This window comes from Phalacrocorax aristotelis, chromosome 1 (assembly GCF_949628215.1).
Source record: "Phalacrocorax aristotelis chromosome 1, bGulAri2.1, whole genome shotgun sequence".
In the NCBI taxonomy this organism is placed as follows: domain Eukaryota; kingdom Metazoa; phylum Chordata; class Aves; order Suliformes; family Phalacrocoracidae; genus Phalacrocorax; species Phalacrocorax aristotelis.
Genome location: NC_134276.1, coordinates 79853155 through 79877209, shown reverse-complemented (window position 1 = coordinate 79877209; position 24055 = coordinate 79853155). Strand labels below are relative to the sequence as shown.

Sequence of the window (24055 nt, the reverse complement as noted above, 5' to 3'; positions counted from 1 at the left end):
TGACAGAGAAAAAGTAAAGGTCTGTGTAACGCACAGAGCTATCATGTCCTAATGTAAGCCAAAACCCCCTATGTTTTAATATATGTATTCTATTAGAACATAGGATTTTTGTAGCTATGCTTGCCCTCTTTTTCTTTCTTTTTCCAGGTGATACCTTATGTGAAATTTTCTACATTGTCCACACATCCGAACACCCAGATCTCACATTGTTACAATGTGAAATAAGCTATTGCTGGCAAGTGATGATTTTTACTGAGCTGTGAAGGATACGGACCATATTCACTTAGTTCTCTGCAAACTTTCAGTTGGATTTCAGTAAGCTGACACCTATCTCCAAAGGCTCATATTTCCCTTTTTCTTCTTCTTTATTTCTTCTTTTTCTGACACAGTAATTTGGGGCAAGTCAGGACATCTCAATTTTTAAGAGCCAGCAACCTGTTACATCGAATCCCTGAGGGGAAAATACTATTTAAATAATTTCAGGTAGTTTCCTATGTTTGCTAAAAAGGAGAATAAATATAATTAGAAAAATGTGACTAATATATTTCTCTGAAACCCCAGTGTGCATCCATTTTAGCCATCTGTTCTCTTTCCTCCAGGTCCTGATCCTACATGTTCTAAACAGTAAGCACAGAACCTCCCTGCAGACCTGAAGTTAAGGGTATCTTGTACCTCCTAATATAGGGTTATCTTATACATCTTAGTTTTCCAGCTCTTAAACTGTACCTTTTGTAGAAAAGGTGCCTTATTGACTAGAAAGTGCACCTTTACCAGCTTACAACTTTCAGCATTTTCTGTTCTTTCAGTATTCCCAACAGTTAGAGAAATACCGTTATCCTTCTTCAGGCACACAGGAGGAACCGAGAAACAGCATTAAATTACTTGCTCTGGGCCATACAGGGACTTTGTGACAAACTAGGATGTGAAACTCTTAAATAATACTGTAGAGGAATACACTTTCCTCTGAAGCTTAAGTCTCAGTTCAAACTGACAAATTCTACAAATAGGCACCATGTTACAATACCGATGCTTGTTAAATGATAGATTGAAAGTCAGTCTCAAAGTACCAGAGCATCACATTCTCCTTGAGCCTTCCTTGCTAATAAATTGTGAACCATGTATATTCCATCAATAACCTGGTGTGAAAAACAAAACTTTTTTTGTTACTTCAGGCAGTGCCATTACAAAAATCATATATTGTGCGTCTCATTTTATTTTACAGATAAACAAGGCTACTTTAATTACCATGATCTGACATGCCATCTCCAGAACAGAAGGTACAATACTGAAAGGTATAATACATTTGCAATACAGGGATGGTTTATTTTAGGCACTAAATGAAATGGCATTAACACAGAGTATGAAAAATACTGCCCTATTCTTAATAGAATCTTTCTTGAAGGTACAATTGTAAAAATGGATTTCAGATTTTACTGCTTAAGTCAAAATATTAAATGTTATACTAAATTACACTTTGGAAAATATGAAGCTTGTGCTACAAACAAGAAATAACTTTTATTATTCAGGGTGTCTTAGGTGTGTTTTAATTTCTTAGATTTCATAATGCAAACTTCATCTTTGCTAGACCTTAAATAAGTAGGAGGTTAGCAGAGTCAAGAGCCCTAAAAGTAAAATCTTTTCACAATGACCCCTTTTCATTTTCTGATTAATTAGGGCAAAACAGCCATCATGATCAATATGACAAGCAAATGAGAGGACTGAGTGGCAAAGAAATAGGTGGAATAGTCAAGGGGTGTGCACATTTTAAGAAAGGAGATTAGAGAGATGCCACCAAAAGCCAAGGAGGGTATTGGTATTGCAGGGACACCTTTTTGTGGTCTTCCAGTATTTAAAGGGGGACTAGAGGAAAGATGGGGGGCAACCTCTTCAGCAAGGCCTTTTGTGACAAGACAAGGGGTAATGGTGTTAAACTAAAGGAGGGTAGATTTAGGCTGGATATAAGGAAAAAAAATCTTTACAGTGAGGGTGGTGAAGCACTGGAACAGGTTGCCAAGGGAGGTGGTAGATGCCCCATCCCTAGAAACATTCAAGGTCAGGCTGGACGGGGCTCTGAGCAACCTGATCTAGTTGGAAATGTCCCTGCTCACTGCAGGGGATTTGGACTAGATGACCTTTAAAGTCCCTACAACCCAAACCATTCTATGAATCTATGACTCTATGATTCTATAAAAGGGAAGGAGGAAAGGGAGACAATACCAGGCTAGTCAGTCTCGAGCCACGGGATGGCATGCCAAAGCTCAAGAAGCTGTGTGCTGGTGAGGTTTTTAGGCTGCTCCATGTGGCGATGGGCAGAATGAATCACGCTTGAAGAGTTTCTACACAAATGTGCACAGCATGAGGAACAAGCAAGAGAGGCTGGAAGCCTTGGCCCTGTCCTAGCAGCATGACATCACTGGCATAAGTGAAACCTGGTGGGACAAGTCCTGTGACTGGTGTGCCACGATGGATGGTTACAAGCACTTTAGGAGAGATAGGCAGGGCAGGCGAGGGTGGGCGGGGGTGGCACTGTATGTAGTGGAGGAGCTGGAATGCACCGAGATTGCAGCTGGTGATGGCACAGTTGAGAGCCCCTGGGTAAGGATTAAGGGACAGACAAATAAAGTAGCTGTTGTTGTGGGAGTCTACTATAGGGCACCCAGCCAGGAGGATGATACTGATGAGTTATTCCTTAAGGAGCTAAGGGATGCCTCTAAGTTATCTGCCCTTGTCCTTATGGGGGACTTCAACTGGCCAGATGACAACTGGGAATACTACACTGCTGGTACAAAAGGTCCAGAAGGTTCCTAAACCATGAGGAAATGCTTAGCAAGGTCCCCTGGGGACAAGCTCTTTGAAGGTGCTGGGGTCCATCAGTGCTGGTTCCTTTTTAAGTACCACCTCCTAAGAGCACAGGGGCAGGCAATCCCAAAGTGTAGGAAGTCAAGGAGGTGAGGCAAAAGGCCGGCTTACCTGACCAGGGATATTCTAGAAATACGGCAAAAAAGAAAGTATATAGCCAGTGGAAGCAACATCGGGCAACATGGGAGGACTACAAAGACACTGTTCACCTCTGCAGGGAGACAATTCATGTGGCCAAAGCTGAATTAGAGCTGAAGCTGGCCAATACTGTGAAGGAAAATAAAAAGGGCTTTTTAATATATGTTAATGGCAAAAGGCAGGCTAGAAATTACATTGGCCCGTTGCTTGATGAGCATGGTCATCTCACAAACAGGGACAGAGACAAAGCAGAGACGTTTAATGCTTTCTTCACCTCGGCCTTCAACACTGGGCTAGAGAACCATGATTGTGGGAACGATAAACTCCCAATCAACCCTGAATTTATGCAGGACTTGCTGCTCCAGCTGGATCCCTGTAGTTCAATGGGACCTTATTGGATTCATCCAAGTGTACTTAAAGAGTTGGCTGATGTCATAGCGAGACCTCTCTCAAGGTTTTTTCAAAGCTCTCGGGAATCTGGAGAGGTCCCAGTTGACTAGAAGCTGGCAAATGTTATCACAATCTTCAAGAACGGTAACAGGGATGACCCTGGTAACTACAGGCCCTTCAGTCTCACTTCTGTGCCTACTAAAATTATGGAGAAGATTATTCTGGGAGGTATTGAAAAACACCTGAAAGACAACACAGTCATTGGTCCCAGCCAGCACGGGTTCATGGGGAAAGTCCTGCTTAATAAACTTAATTGCCTTCTATGAAAAGGTTACCCACCTAGCAGACCAAGGAAAGCCAGTCAATGTGATCTTTTTGGATTTCAGTCAAGCTTTCGATACGGTCTCTCACAGTGTCCTCCTGGACAAAGTGCCCAGCACACAGCTGGATAAACATGTAATGCAGTTGGTGAGCAATTGGCTGATGGGTTGGACTCAAAGGGTCATAGTAAATGGGGTTACATTGGGCTGGTGGCCAGTCACTAGTGGGGTTCTGCAGGGATCCATCTTGGGGCCAGTGCTCTTTAATGTCTTCTCAAATGACTTGGATGCAGGACTGGAAAGAATACTAACCAAGTTTGCTGACAACACAAAATTGGGAGGAGCTGTTGACACTCTTGAGGGCAGAGAGGCCCTGCAGAGGGATCTGGCCAGGCTGGAGAGCTGGGCAATCACCAACTGTATGAAGTTTAACAAGAGCAAGTGCCAGATTTTGCACCTGGGGCACGGCAACCCTGGATGTACATACAGATGTACATACAGAGTGGGGAACGAAAGGCTGGAGAGCAGCTCTGCAGACAGGGACCTGAGCGTTCTGGGCGATGGCAAGCTGAACATGAGCCAACAGTGTGCCCTGTCAGTGGAGGGCCAACTGAGTCCTGGGGTGCATCAAGCACTGTATTGCAGCCGGTCGAGGCTGCACACCTAAGACAGATGGTGTGAAATTTGGGGTTGTCCTATGCAGTGACATGAGTTGGACTTGATCCTTTCTGATCCCTTCCAACTCAGGACATTATATGATTCTATGATTCTACGAAAAGAAAGGCCATATTCAGGGAAGAACAAATCAAAGTAGTATAAAAATTATCATTTTTGATACCCCAGCAGGCAGCACGGAACAGCTGTTATGCCTAACAGAACAAACAATGCTTGCACCTGCAGAAATACAAGAAATAATAGCAACATAGCATCTTCCTGATGAAAAGAAGTAGATGTGTATGTCCTTGATCATTTAATCTGAGATCCCGGTTAAGGTCACAGCCCAGCCAATTGTGGGAACAAGAGATCCAGTGCCACAAAACACCTATACTGCTGTATGCCTAGCACACAACATATTTTCTCCTGCATGCTTCAGAAGGATTATTTGCTTGAAAAGCTTTGTGTAAGCTGCAGCAGAGCTGCAGGAGCTGGACAGAGTACCCTCCCACACCATGGTGCTCAGTGCTGGGGCAGCTGGCACCCTGGCCGCAGCCTGGGCTGCCCACCCGCTGCAGAGGGCGGCATGCAGGCACCAGCACCGTGCCCCACGGGGCTCTTGAGCCACATGGTGAGGACCAAAAATTTGGGATGTATGGATCCTGCCATGACGTTGAGAGACAGCCACTGATCACTGCAGAAGAATACTTGTATTCAAACTGCAGGCATCTTTCTTCTTAAGTTTATGTATGTAGTACATTCAGTGATTAAATCAAGCAAAGGGAGAATTATGCTACATGAATGGCCATCTGACAGCTTTCCAGGTACGATATAAACAGTCCGGAGTGGTTAGTAGGGAAATACCTGAATAGACTAACTTTATCAGCACACACATGACTTTGCTGCCTACAGAGAGCTTGCAGAGGATATACTTAAGACACACAATCGTTAACACAAGGTGAAACATCAAAAACAGGACTTCAAGGAAAGAGCACATTTCCCAGGGCAGGCATCTCGATATTGTTAGGAATGAAGTTTTGACTGAAACTGCAGCAGAAAAATCAAATAAAGTCTAGGTTTTACAGACAGAGAAATATACCATACATCACAATATAATTTTACAGGACAGGCTCCAACAGCTCCCAAGAACTAAGTCACAACCATAACGTCGACTGACTGAAGTTACTGCATTACTAACATCACAGATCACTTTTGCATTAGTGATGTACTAATACCACCAAACAGATTTTAATAAATTACAATGTTGACATTAACAAGTGTTTTCTGATAAGGAGCAAGTCACCTTCTGTTATCGGGCATCAAATCATTTTAGTATTTTTCTGATATGTTCCCCTCTGGTACAACCTGCCAAAGAAAATAGTTTGCCTGCCTGTAGAGTAGAAAGAAAAATGTGACTGAATAAGATGCAGATAAAAGTGGATATAGAAATTAGCCCCGAAGTACTGTAGATTTCCCAAGGCCTTGGTAACAACTCAGAGAAAGTTATATTTGGCTATAAGTGCTCAAGCCCAATTTTTTCTCAGAAAATCGTACACCCTATTCAGAGAGCTTAAACAATGGCCAAGATATTTAATGGAAGGCCAAGTTTTATTTATTTGTGATGCACACTACATTAATCAGTGGAAGAATAGATATGGTAGATAGTGAAAGATACCTCTGAAGTATCACAAGAATTTGGAACTCAGATATCAAGTATGGACCAAATCTTTCATTTTAGCAAATGGGCTATGACCATAAGGGTGTGTCTATATCAGGGATTGAAGGATTTGTGGGTTTTGGGGGGTTATGAATTTGGCTTGCATATATGTATATATACATATATATACACACACAAACACAGAGACTTATAGTACACACTCAAGCACGTGACTGGAACACTTGAAGTGGTTTCCTTTTGAAACAAAGGTTGCTGCCATGCAATAGGCAGCTGGGGAGCACCACTTTAATGTGGACACAAGGTCTTCCACTACATAGCTCTCTACATTTTTATGGCACATGCAATGCTAGGTTGTTGACAATCTGTTTATTATTTCATATCCATGATGCTTGTTGATAGAGATGCTGTTACAGGTCTGCTCTTTACCTATCTATCAGTTATCAAATTATAGTCACAGGTGGGCCTCTCCACTACTATCTCTCTATTTTTAATTACTTGGTGCTATGTCCTACTAATGGTGGATAATACTTAGCAAAAAGGACAGGAAAGTGTGCATTCAGTGCTTGTAATTGACAGAAACTGTAGGTAAATTCCTTGCTATGTAAGAAAGAAGCTGAAGCTGAAGATCTAGAACACAACCTTATCTTGAAAATGCCTACAGCCTACACATTTCTGGATGAGAACGGCCAACACGTGCCTCATACTGATTCTTGTATTATAAAGTCAGAATAGGTGTATTTTGCCCTCCGTCTCTTGGCACATTTTCTTGACTGAAATCCTCTTCAACTGCAATGATGTATTTAAAGGCAGGTCCTCCTACATAACAAAACCTTCTGAAGGCTAGTACTGCAGTGGTTCAAGTCAGCTGCCCACACTCTCTTGTTGCAGTTTCTGAAAGGGAACTGCAGCTTGTTTATCCTGAGTGCACCTCCGACAGGCTCCCTTCTGAGTCATAGTCACAGTAGCAAGACTGAAAGAGAGATGAGCAGCACTGCTGGAGCCATGGCTTCCAGAGAAGGTTGTCCCACGACAGCTGGTCAGGGACAGCGTGCAGGGTGCTGGTGTGATTGTCTACTGCTAGGTATATGACCCTGAGGATTTCATAGAAACGGCTCTCTGTTTCTGGGGTCAGTGGGAACTTCTCTTCAGGGTCTCTGGAAAGATCGAAGAGCAGTGGGGGATCATGCCGTGTAATGAATCCACCATGGCAGAAGCAAACGTGAGAATCATAGCAACCATTGGAGTCTTCAGGACTGAAGTTTGGAGTGAAGAAGAAGGCTTTCCAGACAGATTCACCTGCAATTTACAGACACAAACCAGCTGGTGATGAAATGACAAACTACAAGTCCCCAAGTCTTATGAAACTCTAATTTACACCATGGAAAATCAGTCTTTTGGTGCAACCTTGCTCTGTACAGGAGCTCCCATCTACTGAAAAAGTAAAACAAAACTGAGCAAAACAAAAATAAGCAAAATATGGCAATTTTCATGCTACACATACTTATGAAATATTTATGATCATTTCATACCATTGGAAGAATTCTAATTGACTAAATCATAGAAGACTTAAAAGACCTTTACATTTGTACATAGACAGTGCTAAGAAGATTTGCATAAATATTTACTAAGCCATTGCACTGTCTTCTTCAAGACTTATTACAATGTCCCTGTACCTCTTGACCATATCCAGACACTGTTGGGCCATGTCTGCTTCTCATTTTGCTAATCAAAATAATTTCAGATTTACCTTTTTATCTCTTCCTCTCTTTGTTCTATTAACCCATTGACCTCTGCCACATGCCTTCATTGCCAACACCTGGAGACAGAGTTTCTCATTCTGTTAAATGGGATGACATGAAAAGGTATAATGGATGCTAAATTCCTGTCTGAGGCCTCTAGATGATTGTTCCAAAAATAAACAACTGTTACAGTAGTTCAATTTTTAGATGACACTCTGCTTTGTAAAATGGAAACCAAAGGTCTTTATTTATGGATTGGTCATTTTCTCTCAGCTTAATTTGCTCTGTACAGAAACTGAACTGTCTGCACTAGTGTAATTTCAGTCAGTATTTTAATTGTTAAAAAATGCTAATTATTTCCTGGATTAAGAATAAGCAGATATCAGCTGGTTCCTTCAAGAAGTACTCTTGAACAGAAAGTACACTGGAGAATCTGAAAATACTTAACAAGAAAGGTATAAACAACAAATGGCTACTATTTTCCTCAAGTATCACAGAACAGACAGGGAAGGCAGAAACAGACGGGGACTTCCAGGAAAGCATGCTGTCCTCCCACAGCCAGGGAAGCATACAGTTTTTCAGAAGTAGACTAGGGAATAGTTAATTAGAGTCAAATTCTATACTTTATTCTTAATAAAAGTAACATACTAAGCAGCTAAGGTCTATGATGTCAGACTACCTACCCACTTGAGTGTACACAGACACCAGAAATGCATATGCATCAGTAGTTTACATTCCTCAGCACCCTGTTGTGAAAGACATTGTTTGTATCACCTCATTTTTTTAAAGATTAGGGGAAAACCTCTTTTTGGTATTTTGTTGAATTTTGTTAATTTCACAGAAAGCTTGTTAATCTAGTAACAGATAGTCACAGATTTATGTGCACTACAGTGGTTAATATTCATCAATCAATTCTTCAGTTCGACAGAACGGAAAGCACTAGAATCTGTGAGAAGGCCAGAGATGAACTTGTACATGCCATGCTGTAACTATATCACACTCGCTTTTTAAAGATAAAAACAGGTTCAAAGAAAGAAATGTTTCAGTGGACTAAAGAGTCACAGGCTGTAGTGCTAGGCTACAGCATGAATTTAAAGGACAGTAGGTGACCTTAAGATTCTTTACAACTTCTTCTATCCTACAGCATTTTTCACATTATAAGAGATTTTACCTTTAGGAACCAATTCAATGACAGAGCCTGGAGACTTCCAGTTCACTTAGTCTGCACTTAAATCAGGGTCGGAGGGGTGATGGTTATTATACACATTAGACTGGGAGAACCCTCTGAATGCTGCTTGGAAGTCAGCAAAGGGGAAGGAGCTTTAAAGTCTGAGAGTGACTTGCTGGCACAGACAATAGGACGTGGCAGGCTTTAAAAGGCTCTGGTTGTGACAGCAGCAATGGCACAGTCTTACTGGGGAAAAGGGACGGGAAAGGCAAGGCAAGACAGCATTCCTTCATCCACCTTTTTAATAACATTTTGAAAGGCTGGTTTGATACTTGATTCTTTGCTGTTTTCTCAGAATTAAAATAAACAAACAAAATCTAACATTCCCCTTTAAATTTCTTTGAACTTACGCATGGAACATTTCCCAGGGCATAAATATGCCTCTCATTTACTGAGATTTAGAATTTACATTCTGGGAAGGTATATGATTTTATACTAAGCATTCCTTCAGGCTTTTTAAAAGTGTTTAATTGGCCAGACGGACAATGAAGAACAGAAAAAGCCAAAGGGCTTTATCAATCAGTGTGCCTTTGTAGACCACGCAACATTTGCCCGACCTGAGAATTTGATCAGGGCACTATAACACCTTGATAGAAGAAGAGCAGAAAAAATTTATATAGCTAGTAAAATGTCAACTAAAAGAAATTCCCGTAAGGCCATGCACATGATAACTTTGTGGTCAGGCTGTCTTACCACACATCTATCTTTGATGGTACCCTTGTGCTGAATGACATTGAAAAGAAATTTTCAGCCAACTTTTTTTGGTGTTGGGCACTGTAGCACCAGGCCAGTTCAAGCACTTACAGACAGCAATATAAAGTTGGGGATTCTGTATTAATGCAAGTCAGTACAAGCAGCTCATATAGGTAAGACCTGGGGAAAAGAAAGAAATAGGGAAGCTCTACCATCGTATTTTTTCCCCCTACAGAATAAAGAATTGTTTAGGCTTGCTTATATACAGATCATGCGGCATGTTACAAAATCATGTGTGTAGCTGGGGGCAGGGCATGTGTGACATCACATCACGTCTGAACCGCACTGCCAGTGTTTTGAAGAGCTGATGGCAGTTTATCAGCTGTGTTGCTATGTAATGTCATGATTATACTGTGCAAAACACCGAGCTCTGGGAGAGCGAAGTCTGTTACTGTGCAATGTTCATCTGTTGCGCTGCCACAATGTTTCAGCAAGGATCTGGAACTTCGTGGGGTGCTGGAGGAACAGCAGCACAGACTTTAACTGCTGATTTCCTAAGCATTATAAAAACTAAAGCATATCTGTCAGTGTCTGTGGCTGTGGAGCAGCCAGTGCAATATAGTAGGAGACATAAAGAGCTGTCAGACTTCTAATCTGTAAAGCTGATGAACTGTATAAGGGTTAATATTAAAAAGAGAGAGCTCTCTCCCAGTCTTTCTCAGCTGATGTAAAATCTCATTTTGTCAGAGGGTTAACTACAAGGATCAAGTCGATCTCTCAGTAATTAATGATACCATTGTTCTGCAAAGCATCTGGACAGTAAACTCTCTTTTTATATAAAGATAACTATGTCTCTTCCTCAGTGAAGTTAGTAGTAAAATTGTTGGGACTCTCCCACAGTAGAGTATATCAGGTCCCTTCTAAAACAGCAGGCAATCCTTAGGACTGCAGCACCCTTCAAGATCCTTTGCCCGTGCTTCACAGCTACTTTATTCAGCACCCATTTTTCCTGCAATTCTCCAGCTCTCTGAATTGTCCAACAATTTCACCTTTTCAGCTCTCAGAATACTCCTTTCCTTTATGATCATGAAAAACAAAAAGTTGTGCATATAAATAGTCTCAGATTAAAACAGATTGAAATTAGTTCAAGGAAATATGCTATTGCCATAATTGTTCAGAGTTTGATCTCCCTAACAGACACCTCTTCTGTTTTATTACCCTTCACCCACCTATTTATCCTTTCATACTCACACAACCATAGCTCCAAAAGACAGGTAGCAGCCATGAGATTAAATAAAAGTCTCTCAGTAAGATATATTAATATTTCCCAGATGAAGTGACACACTGGATATGGATGTCATTTCTGTTGTAAGAGCACTGTTCTTAATCACTGATGGCTAAATGGTGTTTTCTGATAAGCAGTTCTCGAAGTGAATAGAAGCTATTGCTGTGTTGTTGCCTGGACCTCATTTTTGCTGCATTTAATCTATAACAGTAGCCTTAAAGGTTTGCTGCTACTGCCATCTCCTTTGTTCATATTATTCTGTTCCTTCTTCCAGTAGAACAAGTTAAACAAGTCTGTTCTTCACTGTAAATTGGGGAGCTGGTCTCTCCTTGACTTCAGATGCCTTTGAGCATAACCCTTTGGGTGTAGCGCACCAATGTAATTTGCCCACTGGCTTTCCCTGTATCTCGAGTGTGCTCTGCAGCCCTTGTCAGCTCCCACACTCTAACTCATGCCAGCTCTTCAACATTTCTACAGAGTAGCAGATGAAAGCTGCAACTCACTTGAAAATGACAGTCTTCAGATAACTGTTGTTATTGTTAGATTGAATCCTTTCTTCCTCCTTCCTATATCTTTAGAGTAATTTAGAATGGTTAGGTTCTCTGCTAATCTTATACAAAGTAGATGTTACACGTGTATATATTCAAGCCTTCAATAATTTAGCAACTTAGAAAAGGTTTTGGCTTCTAATTCTTGTAGAACTATACATAGCACGTAGACAATACGCCTTGGTTACTATAAAGAAAATATATATATTATTTTTGTGAGTACATGCATTCCTCAAACAGCTAATAAAAACCTGCTATTTGAGTTTAAAAAAATTGTAACTTTACTGTTCCTTCAGTGAAATTTTTAATTATTTTAGATACCTGTTTTAAGTATGTGGGTATGTTACAATGTTATGTAGATACACTACTCAAAAGACAGCACGTTATGTCCCAGTGTAGGTGGAGAACAACTGAGTGATATTCAAAGACATATTGTTAGTTTATGAGAGTCCGCTGCTGCTAGAACAGACTTGCATAAAGAACTGTGCAGAACACAGTATTTGAGGTAAAAACATCAAAACACCCCAGTAGTAGCAGTGATGTTAAAACCTTAAGGATAGAAACTGCAGTGTTAATCATCCTCTAAAACAGAAAGGATTGCACATTGATGGATACCTAATAATCATGCTGGACCACTGCTGGAGGAAGAATACATGACATAGTGAAGCCATGCTCAGGCTGCTGAAGTCAAGACAGAAATCTCATGACTGAGCTCATTACCTAGAGTTAAGTGCTGTGTTACGAGAAGCTTCCACTGAATTCTGTTCAAAAGTCAAGATTATGTGCTGAATGGTAGCAGCTGACAAAGAAATTATCTTCCTGAATTTTTCATCATCACCTTCAAAAAGAATTGATTAATCATTTACAGTGTTTTCTTTTTTTGTTGAAGAAACTCCCAAATGGGAAGAATCCGTGTGTATAGAAACTATGCTGCTAAAATAGGAAGTGCTTTAATGCAATATTATGCCTCATAACTGGAAGTCTTAGTTAACAGCAACATGGAAGAATACATGTTGCCCTGGAAAAAATTTCCATCCATAGTAATGCGATGCACATAATCCAGACGCATGCTAAAGATTTGTTTGAAGAATCGATTTACTTGCTGAATTTTCAGTTCATCCAAGCAGCAGTTGATGGCATGCTGAAGACAGAAGCTAATGTTGGCACAATAAAAATTACTTGTCATTCCCAACCTATATTCAAAAGTCCTTGAAAACAGAAAAGCCTTATTTTATTGCTTGTGAGATAAATAGTATTGATTTGCATGCACTGGTTTTCCACTGGAGTCAGTAAGAAACACAGTCAAGAGCCGAGACAACACCACACTTAAGAACGTAACAAAGCACAGCCACTTTGCCAAAGATGACAAAATCCAAAGAGAAACCTATTCAGAATTGTGTTTTGTCTTTTGTGCTTCCTGTCCTTCAAAAAGGTTTTCTTAACAGAAAATAAATTGAGGACAATCATTACTCTCCTACATAAAGTGAATGCAATCATTCAGAGTGAAATGAATAGATCTGCAAGATTCAGACAGCAGTTTTCCTGATACTGAGCAGATATAGGAGACGAAGATGCAAAAGAAGCCCTAAACAACTTCTGCAAATATTTTCAGACAAGTTTGAACAAACCAAAATCAAAACCATCCACAGGAATTTCTTTATAAATTATTTTCTCCAGAAATTTTTCAAAATTTTGATGTCAAAAAAAAACCCCTGATGCACAGAAAGCTAATGAAGTATTCCAAATCATTAATCTGAAAATTGATAGCATGTTTAACCTTTAAATTATGTGAAGAATATCTAAAACCAAAGAAATAACTATGAAAATTTACTTTAACAGTGGAAAGTAGAAATTCTGTAAATGCAGTAGGCTGGAATTTTGTGTATTACCAAAGAATACTGAATATTAATTTGTTTTATTTTTAAAAGTTGAGGAAAAAGGTGAATTTGCTTCCTTACAGATCTCAGGTAGTTGAATCACTTTTTTTTACTTTTAAAAAGCTACTAAGCTACTTAGGAAATTTTCTGAAAATATATTTTTATTTTGAAAATTGAATCAGTTAAGCATAAATTACGACATAGCAAAGGGGTTCCTCTTGTTAGAGTAAAAAAAGAATGAGTTAAAGAAAGCAATAATTTCTAAGTGATAGGTGCAAAAATCTCAGTATCAGTCAGCCCTAAATATTTAAAAAAAAAATTCTGACTAACTGAATTTTGGTTTTATTGTAAAAATTATAGTATGTGTAGTTTAGCATCTGAAATATATGACAAAAGTTTTGTCCCACTGTTAGAAAATGCATATCTTTGCCAGAATCTGAAACTAGGAAAAGATTACAAATGGTGTTAAACTTTGGGGTGAATAGCTGAAAGTAAATAGGATTTTGCGTCCTTTGTTTTTATTAGAAATAAAAGTTGGATAAATTGTGTAGGCATTAAGCCATTTAGAACTACAAAAAATGATATCACCTGATAGCTTGGGGGAGTTCTAATACCCAGTGTTACAGCTGGAAATTGAGTCTTGGACGGCACAGGAAAGTTTAAACTTATTTCATTAAGTTTCTTACGAGACTATAATTTGGAACGAATACATCTGAAGAAATGGAACACAGAAGCTTACTGAAGGTCTGTGATGCAGAATAACGTGACTAATGAGTGTGTGTTCAAACAATGCAAAAATCCCTCAAAACACCACAAGTATGTATCACAGGATCTTCTCTTAAAGTTGATCAGCAGGGACTGTTCTATAAATTTATTCCTAAGAAAATTTCTAGAGGTCTATTTTCTGCTTTCACATGGACCCGTTCAAGGTTAAGGTATTTCAGAGAAATCCAGCAGTTTGCCATTGTGGAACTCTATGCAAAAACTAAACTTCATTTCACAGTCCTCCGGTCAGCATGAATGCCTGATTTTGAAGAGTTTTAGGAAAGGAATAGGAATATTTTCTTGTCTTGGTGGTATGCAAGATGGATGCAGAGACCTTCAGCTATTCTCCAGATGACAGTAAGTGATGGAAAAGGGAAAGAACCTTGACTCTTTCCTCCTGATTTCAAGCTTTAAGGAACGAATATGTGTGGCATAGTGAAGAACAGGCTTTACTCTTCTGAAGTGCTACAACCTGCTAAAATTTCCTTCTTACTAAAAACAAGAACAGAGAACTGTCTCCTGGGGCTGCAGATGAGATTAATACATTTTAACTGTTCCTTATACAGGACTTAAATGGACAGGTCAGAATTGTTTTGATGAAAGGTTACTTCAGATCTGTCACTCAATTAATCCAAAATCATTTTAGCTAGTACACTCTGTTCACTTCAGTCATGCATGAAATAAACAAAATAATAAAAGGTTTTGTGGAGCTTTGTTTGTTTGGTTTGTTTTTTTGTTTTGTTTTGGTTTGGTTTTTTTTTAAATAAGGAATGGTTCACTGGGTTGCTGTACAGGAGGTTTGGCTTGTGCCTTCCATACTGCAGTCATTCCTGTCCCTTAGTTTGCAATCTAAACAAGGAGAAAGGGAAGTGCAAATAAGAAAAGAAAAAACAAACAAACAGACAAACAAAACAGAAAGAAAAAGAAGAGAAGGCCTCTATTTCATTTCAACTTAACCAACTGGACTAGGAAGTTGGGTTTATGTACTATGTACTTACTATCATTAGGAATAGGGTAAATATTTTTTAAAAAGGTCCGGATTTAATTCTTTTTTTTTTTTTTCCCTTTATTTGTCTCTGTCTCCCAGAGTAAGTAGGGGAACGCTTCTAGGGAGAGGAGCACGGCAAGTCTCAGGGTATAAACAGCTCTGCCTGAGCCTAACAATAACTCCGCTGCCACTGTCACAGAGCAGAGCAGAGGCAAGAAAATACTGTAACAGTATTTGTCATGCTTGTCAGGAGAAACATTTTCCTACCTAAAATATTGTTACCAGAAATGCGTATCAGTTGATTAGCTCAATTTTCTTGAGCTTGATGTAAACACTTCTGTGATGTCTGTTCAGCCTGGAAATCTTCTTCTCCCCTTTGGCAGTTATGTTATTTCACACTTACCAAATAATATGCCCATACTTTGTCATCCAAATTCAGCTGCAGCTGCTCTGATATGAGGATCAAGATAGCAAATTAAAGTACTTAATGAGATAGTTTAGGTAAATGACACTTGATGCCTGTTCTGCTTCCTCCAGCTGTTGTGGTTGAAAAACAGAACACAAACTAGGGATTTGGGAGACCATTTGGGATGCCTCCATGAAATAGGCAAGATCAGGCAGAGAGAGAGAAAACAAAAAAAACCCAAACAAATGGGCAAACAAAGAGTGAAGATGATGCTCACAAAGCAAGTTAGGAAGCAGGGGAAACAAAATATCTTCAGTAATCAGGTAGATGAAAAGATTGTAATGGACTTCAGCAAGAAACAGTAATAAGTAACTCAAATGTTTGATACAGTGCAAAAAGTATGTCTTCTTGATATTATCAAAGAAAAAAACCAGGAGCAAAGAAAGAAGCCAAAAAGAACTTAAAAAAAAAAAAAAGAAAAAAGAATAAAAGCCAAAAAACAAACCAACAAACAGAAAAACCACCCAAAAACCAATTCTAAGATAAGAGGCTTCTCTAGAAAGAACAGTGGAAGTGAAGGAACTTGTGAGGCTGAACAGAAAATGCAAATGACAGGAAAACCTTCATGAGTCAGTTTATTACAGCTTCTGCAGTTGCAGAAGGGAAAGACAAGGGTTTGATCAATTAAGAGGATCAAATGGAGTTTCACTATCAGTGAGAACAGATGCTCAGAAAGCTTGAGGGAAAGGGGAGTAAAGAGATGAGAAAAGGATGAAAACAGGGTAAAAGGACATAGCTCAGAGGGAAGAAAGGGGCTGCTCTTAGTCCAGCAGAATGTGATGTGATTGAGTAATCTGAAGACTCATGAGTTATTACTGAAGGAAAAGTGAATTTTCTCCCACGACCTACATATTCTGAATTAGATACTTGATGCTATTTTAGTCTTTCACAGGATTGTGTAGCTGAACCAGTGGAGAACAGACATAAATCCACATCATGCTGACACGTTTTTCATGTGTTTTTCATGCATGGTGACCCTCAAAACCAGAGAAGTGATCTGCAGCACTTGCCTTCTACTGTTGAGGAAATCTCACGAAAAAAAAAAAACCACTTTGCTGTAGACTATAACATGCAAATGTGCAAATATCAGTAAAATATATATCTATGTATCTATGGAAACTTGTTACTTTTACGAGTTTCTGTGCAATTTCTTTGATAGACTACATTGCCATTGCATGTTGCTATTAAGACAAAGGCTGGTGACAAGGAATGAGGTTTAAAGAGACTTAATGAAGTTTATAAAGTGATTTTGGGAAAGGACATCTATGCCTCCATATTAAGAGCTGCCCCAATCACCAACAACATTTATCTGTAACAAAGAATAAAAAGATTCGCAGAGAGCTGATAGCTAACAGACAAGGTAAATGACTGTTTTAGTCTTGTGTTAAAAGGAAAATTGAACAAGCAAGCAAGTGGCATTTTCTTAATTAGATTTTAAAGATTTTTATGCCAGTGTAACTCAAACCAGAATCTGTATCTCATCCATGTTTTTCTTTTCTGACCATCCTTGTCAGTTCTTTCACACCACTGATGGATGGGTAAAATGTCATTCTGTACTACAAAGACAATTCTCTCTATATATTTTACTACATAGTTTAACCTAACCTGGCTATCTTATTTATTGCTTATTTGTAGTCAGGCCCTTATTTGAACCTCTGCTGATTTTTTTAAAAAAATGACACTGATTAAATTACCTGATCCTAAAATTCCCAGTCAACTTCAAGAGACTCCCATAGTGTCATTCCTGACACACAGCAAAATATTAATGTTTTTTACTATGTGAAAAAGTTGGCAAGGCATTTCTAATTTTAAATTCAAGGTATTGAGTAGGATTTATTGCTCATCACTATGCTCCTGCTTAGGATGCAATCTGACAATCTGGTCACCTCACCTGATTTTGGATCACTGTGATGGGGAGTTCTTTATGTAAGCTAGTTACCAGCCTATACTGATCTGCCTCTTACCTTTGTTAGAAGTCTGCTTTAGGGTGAGAAGAATTCTGCTTATTTCTCCTTTGATGAGCGTGATTAGCTCCAGCTAGCTCAGCTGTAGGTGTTTACACTGTAGACAGCTACATGTTGTCCTCACCATCTTCAGAATTTGCTAAAAATCTATGGTGTCAGGAGCCTTGAGGGCAGTAAAGAGCCTCATTGGCCCTGCCCAGCTCTAGGGTGGACCCCATCCAAGCACGCTGCCCATGGACTGCGATTCCTATTTCAGCTCAGCCCAAGGCCACCAGTCCCTGCCCAAGTGGTGCTGCAGGAGTGCTGGTTCCCAGCACTGTCTCTGGATGGCCCTAGGTTGTAGCCTTTCTTCCAGCTCTGTCTGTGCTTCCATCTCCTCCTGCTCCTGCCTGGACTCCCTGGATGGACCCTGAACTTGAATTACCACTTTGCCTTGCCAGGGACTATTGGTAGACCCTGTTATCAGCACCCACTTCTGCTCGCTCTGCTCAGGTGCTGGAAGATGTTGCTCTGTCAGTAGAGGCACCGGCAGTGCTGGGGTCATGTACAGTTCTGCTGGAGTCACTTTTAGGGTGAAGCATCACCCCAAGTTAGAGTCAAGCTTCTTGTCTTTCCAGCATTCTCCAGCCCATCTTTAGTTTTGCTTTCTATGATCAAATATCTATCTACAAGGTGTTGCTGCTTACGAAAGATCCCACAGTGTTCATAGATAGTGGATTAAACATCTCATCCTCTTAAATATATGTAAAACCTACATATTTAACTGACGTGGCCAGAAAATACAGACAGGCTTGCCTTCCTTGTTCATACACGTTACTTCTGTATACATTTTTTAATGAGCATTACTCATCCTTAACGATCACTCAATGACCTTTGAAATACAGTCACTAGCTACACGACATATGCATTGACTGCTTATATGATGCCCGTATTTTTCTCACATTAATGTATGCAGTTTCCTCTGCTTCAGTTGTAGCAAATAAGAACAAAAGCTCATTTTAGATACTTCAAATGAATTTTCTTTTTGTCCTCTAATTCATCCCCCTGCCACTGCACAATTGTTCCCTACAATGTATTTTTTAAGAGCTCTCCTGATGGATGGTGTCTTCTATTGTAACTTTTGTGCTACTATCATTCATTTCCTTTATTGCAGAAGACAAAGACATTCTATTGGCACATTACTTTCACTTAGTGCTTTATCTACTAACTTTTTCAAATACAGATCCTTCATGAACTTTCACTGGCGCTTAAATAAAGATTTTGGTGCAGATGATTGTCTCAGAGTTCATTTGGATTGCCCCATCCCTCAATTACCTGTTGCCTATTCTAAATTCCATTTCTATGCCTTTTGTAGGGTTGTGGTGCACTGAACTGAATGTGAATTTACTGAGGGGATGATTTCATCTTGTTTGCTTGCCTTCAGTTCAACAAAGTATTTCTACCTTAGCTTAAGAATGCAAATAATAACCTCATGCTTAAATTTAGCAAAGTACAATGCAATCTGTGACTGAAACTGCTGTGTGCTCAACTGATTAAGCAAGGATCTGCCTATGGTCCTCAACTCCCATCAAATCTCCTGCTTCAAACTATTTGAGAAAAAAAAATTTGAGTAATTTATTTCTTTTGCAATCTGTGTTGTTTCTTAATACAACAGTTAAGAAACACTGTTTTATGTCTTTGCTACACTGATACTGATGGATACACTGTGAGTGACTTATTTAATGTTGTCTCAAAGTCTATAGGAAGAAGAAACCGGAATCAAGTTTTACCAAGTCTGACAAGTGTCCTGTTCAATGGACAACCCTACCTTGTAGAAAAAAATCAGTGTTGAGCATTCAGATCCTGCCTCTCTGAAGAATAAATTCATGTCTGCTGAGCAAAATCCTCTAACTCCAAACATAAATTCCTCAGTTACTCAAATTCCCATTGGTAAAATCTTGTTGCCTCTTTTTCTTCTGGCATACACATGGATATGTATACGTCAAATACTACCTAGTACATCTTGGTGAGTCCAGGTGTTTTTGAGCTACGTGGTGCATGAACCTGGGTGCAGCACTTGAACAAAGCCCTTCCCATCCCTTGGGTCTGATGGAGAGATTCAGCACCATAGCATAGTCCTGCACAACATCCAGAGCGCTCAGCTGAGGTGCAATCAGTCCTGGAGTGAGTTTATCTCAAACCAGAAGAAAGCAACAACAAAGTGGGGAAACTCCAGCCATTGTCCTTGATTCTCTGCGTTATACTTTTATGTGTAAAAAAGATAAAATTGATAGGACTTCAGGAAATGTTTGATTTCTTTCCTAAAAATGACTATAATCCAGATTCTAACTTAACACTTTTAGCCAATCATTTTCATGCGCCACAAGGGGCGGGGGGGAAGGGTTGTATTTTTTTTCCATGATACAGGAGTGGCAAAATGAATTCCAGTTATTTTTTCCCTCCAATCTCTGAAGCACTGTTGGAGCAGGGTAGGTAGACCACTGCTGTGAATGAGGTGGTAAAGACAATGTTTCTTCTCTTTGGCTTTGCTTCCTATTTTTAACTAACTATATAATTCAGTGCAATAATTCTAGCATGCCCCAAAGTATCTTTGAAGAGGGAACTTACATCACAAAGTTAATCCAACATTTATTATTATTTATTGTGGCACTATAATATCCAGGTTTGTTATGCACGACAGTTACAAAGATGAGTTAAACAAAGACAGCCTCATCTCTGAGCATGAAATCCTACATCTTTTTACTGGTATAAAAGTATGTTCCTGTAGACTATGCTTTAATTTAAGGGCTTTAACCCATTATTTTAGGAAGTAAGAGAAATAAATAGAATATCAACCAGCTTGCAGTCTAAAGTCATTCAGTTACTCATTGTACTTCTTCAAAACTACTGGAAGTGCTTTTGGCATGACATGACAAGAGATAAATTTTATATGTGTTCTCCCTCCCTACTGCATTTAAGAGTGATGACAGCACTCAAAGGATATTGTGAAATACAAACATCTGCATACTGGTAGGTCTGTTGGGGTTTTTTTTGCTTTTGAAGCTTACTTTCAATTTTTAATTCATAGTTCTGGAAACTTAGTCTTCCCCTCTTGATTTTAGCTGGTTTCTTTGTTAAAATACTCTTTAAAGACCTGTGACAATAGTAACAGTAACAGGAAACACCAGGAAATGTTTTCCTGTTGTATACACTAACACGGCTTCTTCTTCTATACATTTTTGTGCTATTCTCCACAAGGCAAGTAACCTTATACACATTCCTCATCTGTTTCAATGGAAAAGAAAATGGATTACATGAATGATTTTCAGTTGTAAACCAGGTCTGTTTTAGTATTCAGCAGCGGTCTGCAATAATCTATTCTGCTTCATATAATAGTTCATTTCACACTGATGGACATTTACCACAAACTCAGTCTAGTGATTAAATAAAACATATTAATTCAGGCAATGTGTACAGGGTTGCTTAGACTTCTCTTACACTTCCAAAGATATTTCTAACTGGCTGGCATTCATGCTGAACATGCCCAAGCTTAAACTCGGTTTCTCAACTAATACTGAGTCAGTATTCCTAACTGAAGTCTTGGCACTTAGGCTGCGCAGACATAAAAAGGAACCTGAAATTCAGTTAGGATTAAAGATTAGGAAATATCATCAAACTGTGTTCAAATTGAAGTCTGTCCAGGCAGAGGGACTTGGTAAACAATTTTCCTATCACCCAGATCCTCCCCTCCACTTTTAGATGTTTTCCTGCCTTGCTGAATCTCAGAGGTCTGTCTAGTTTAAACTTCAAAACTTTGGATCACTACTTTCTTCTTGTCCATCTATAAAAAGACCAAAAACAACTGTAAAAAAGGCTGTCTGCTTTCACAACCATCTCCCCAAGAACAGACAAAAGTTTATCAGAGGAGGAATAATATGCCCTTATAAAGACATATTGCACAGCCATGTAGGTCCTCAGATGACCAAGAACACAGATAGTTTAAGCCTTTCTAAAGATGCTCCTCTTCCTGCCTGAGACATAATGTGTTCTCATACACCTTTTCAAATAGGTAGCAACTGAAATACAAAATCTAACAGTGAATAGTGCTAAGGATATATCTGAGACCAATTTAGTCCACAAAGTGAACAAATCACTTGAAATTGGTTAGGAAAGACCACGTATAATTGTCGTGGGAACTTCTTGTGTGTCTAAGCAGAGACCGCATTTACAGGCTCGGCCAAGCACTGAGGTTCACATGTCAATGAGGTACAAACATGTTGCTGACTCTTTCATGCCATGGCAATAACACAGATTTATCAAGCTTGACAACACAAAGAAATATTTAGTAGGGAATGCTCAGGCCGTTGTGCATGTAGACACTGTCTTTGTTTTTCGTAATAATTTGCCAGCATCTTTTTTGTTGGAGGTGTATTCACTAATGGAATAATTCTTTGCAGCATTCAAATAATTTATACTTAATTTTCTCACTTGATTGCAAGATAACAATCTATACACCTCTTCAAGTTTAAAGTATGTTAAAAAGACAAAGTAATACGTTGACTTTTGCATATTTTCTATCTTCAAAATGAACACTTCTCATGGTTACTTATAATTGGTTTAAACATTTTGAAATATCTGTACTCAAAAATATTCTGTGAAATACAAGTAGTACATTTCTTTCATTCAAGCTGCTAGTTGCTAAACATTCAAATATGCTTCTCAGAACTTAGATTTTTTTTCTTTTTTCTTTTTTTTTTATTTTTTTCCCAAAAATCAGTATGTCATAACTATTTAAAAGCACTGGCAGAAATTAAAGCACTTCCTAAATGGAGACCTGAAATATTTTGGCATCTGAAAGGGGGGAAAAAAGAGGCCTTTGATAATGCTTAGGAGCTACGGGCATTGTATAATCTATTTAGTATGACATTCCAAAATCCAGTTAAGGCATTTCTCAGCACCTTTTCTTGACTTAGAGCCTCATTGTGAACACCAGCATGGTTTTCTAAGCCAGCCTTTTGTTGCCACCAAATAGTCCTGGTGTTTGGAGCTACTTGGCATTCTTGAGATCACCAGAACTTCTAAATGACCTAGCAGCTCTGCTAGGGCAGAGCTGAATGAACTGAAGCAAGTGAGCAAACAACCTGTATTCTTGTACATTTTTTGAAATTTGTGGTTGTTTTTCTATCCACTGACTGATTATGTTTCCATTGAATGTGAAACTAAAGTGATACATTCGTTTTCAATACTTACCCTTGTGCTAAGATAAGCCTATTAATGCACTTGGCAAGATTTTCAGAAGGATAAACCTGCAAAGTGTCAAAGTATGATATTTAATAGAATAATTTAGTTGTAAAAAAAACAACTGTAAATGTTGCTGATTTTGATAAACCCAAATGTCACAATCCAAGTATTTTAAGTACCATTATCCATTTCTCATGTTTCTGTAGCTACATATAAACTAAAGATTATTAACCTTTTTTCCATAGTAAAAAGATAAAAATAGAGAATGAAAATCAAAATAATCTGTGAAGTCTCAAAGTTTTCTTTTGAAGTTTAAAACTGACCATTGCAAACAGGACTCCAGAAAGAACTGTATGTGCTTTCTATATTTATTTAAAAAATAAAAAGGTCAGCTATTCAAACCCTTAGTTTCAGCATGACACTACACCTACATTTTCTTCTCTCCCTCATTTGCTTGATTCTAGCTTTGGTCTTCTTATTTTGACCAGCTCTGTTAGGATGAATTCTTCCAGATGATATTTAGGATTTTAGCAAATTTCAAGTCTTTATGGCAAAACTTCCCTCTCACAGCACAATTCAAAACATCTTAACTTCTGTGAAACGTGTTTCTCATCATACTTACACATAAGCTCATGTCTTCATGGCATACATTTGAATAGTCCTTACTGATGAAACTGATTTACTCTGGAAGAAACAGAAGTTTTGTTTCCCTTTGGCTTTCCTCTAAGTTGCTTTCTGAAAACTGACCTGAACACTCATGGGCTACAGCTGTTTCTGAATCATAAAGATATATGATCTTAGAGCCTCTGGCTATAGCTGAAAATTGGCTTTAGCAGCAATTGCATTGTTTTCAGAATACAAAAATCATTGTCAGCTATAAATACTAAAAGTAATTTACCACTCAGTGTTATAGAAATATCAGTATCATGCTCTACAGGTGAACTCATAACTTGAGCTGGGGATCAGGCTTTGAGAAATCAGACAATAAAAATGTGATGTCATATAGTGCACCTGATGCAGATTAAAAAAATGGGAGCATTGTTTTAGCTTCTAAGTTAGGTATACTGCATAAAAAAGAGAGGGAAATGATAAAACAAATTCCATTTTTAAATAAATGCCTTAATATCCACAGTCTACATGCTGTAGGCAGGAACGGCATTTTCCCTTACTACAACATAACTGTGTCTAGGACAAAAAAGTAGCAACTGACTAAAAGCAAACAGAAATGTAGTTGCAACAAATC

General features: G+C 38.8%; 1 protein-coding gene across 7 annotated transcripts in view; it reads right to left on the bottom strand.

Moving 5' to 3' along the window:
* Positions 1-1195: 1195 nt before the first annotated feature.
* Positions 1196-24055, bottom strand: part of STS (steroid sulfatase) — a 116052-nt gene continuing 93192 nt past the window's right edge. For all 7 annotated transcript variants that reach the window (XM_075094939.1, XM_075094954.1, XM_075094980.1 and 4 more), the window contains one exon: positions 1196-7335. In XM_075094939.1, the coding sequence (XP_074951040.1) occupies positions 6953-7335 (383 nt within the window). In that variant the 3' untranslated portion in view covers positions 1196-6952. The remainder of the gene's footprint in view (positions 7336-24055) is intronic.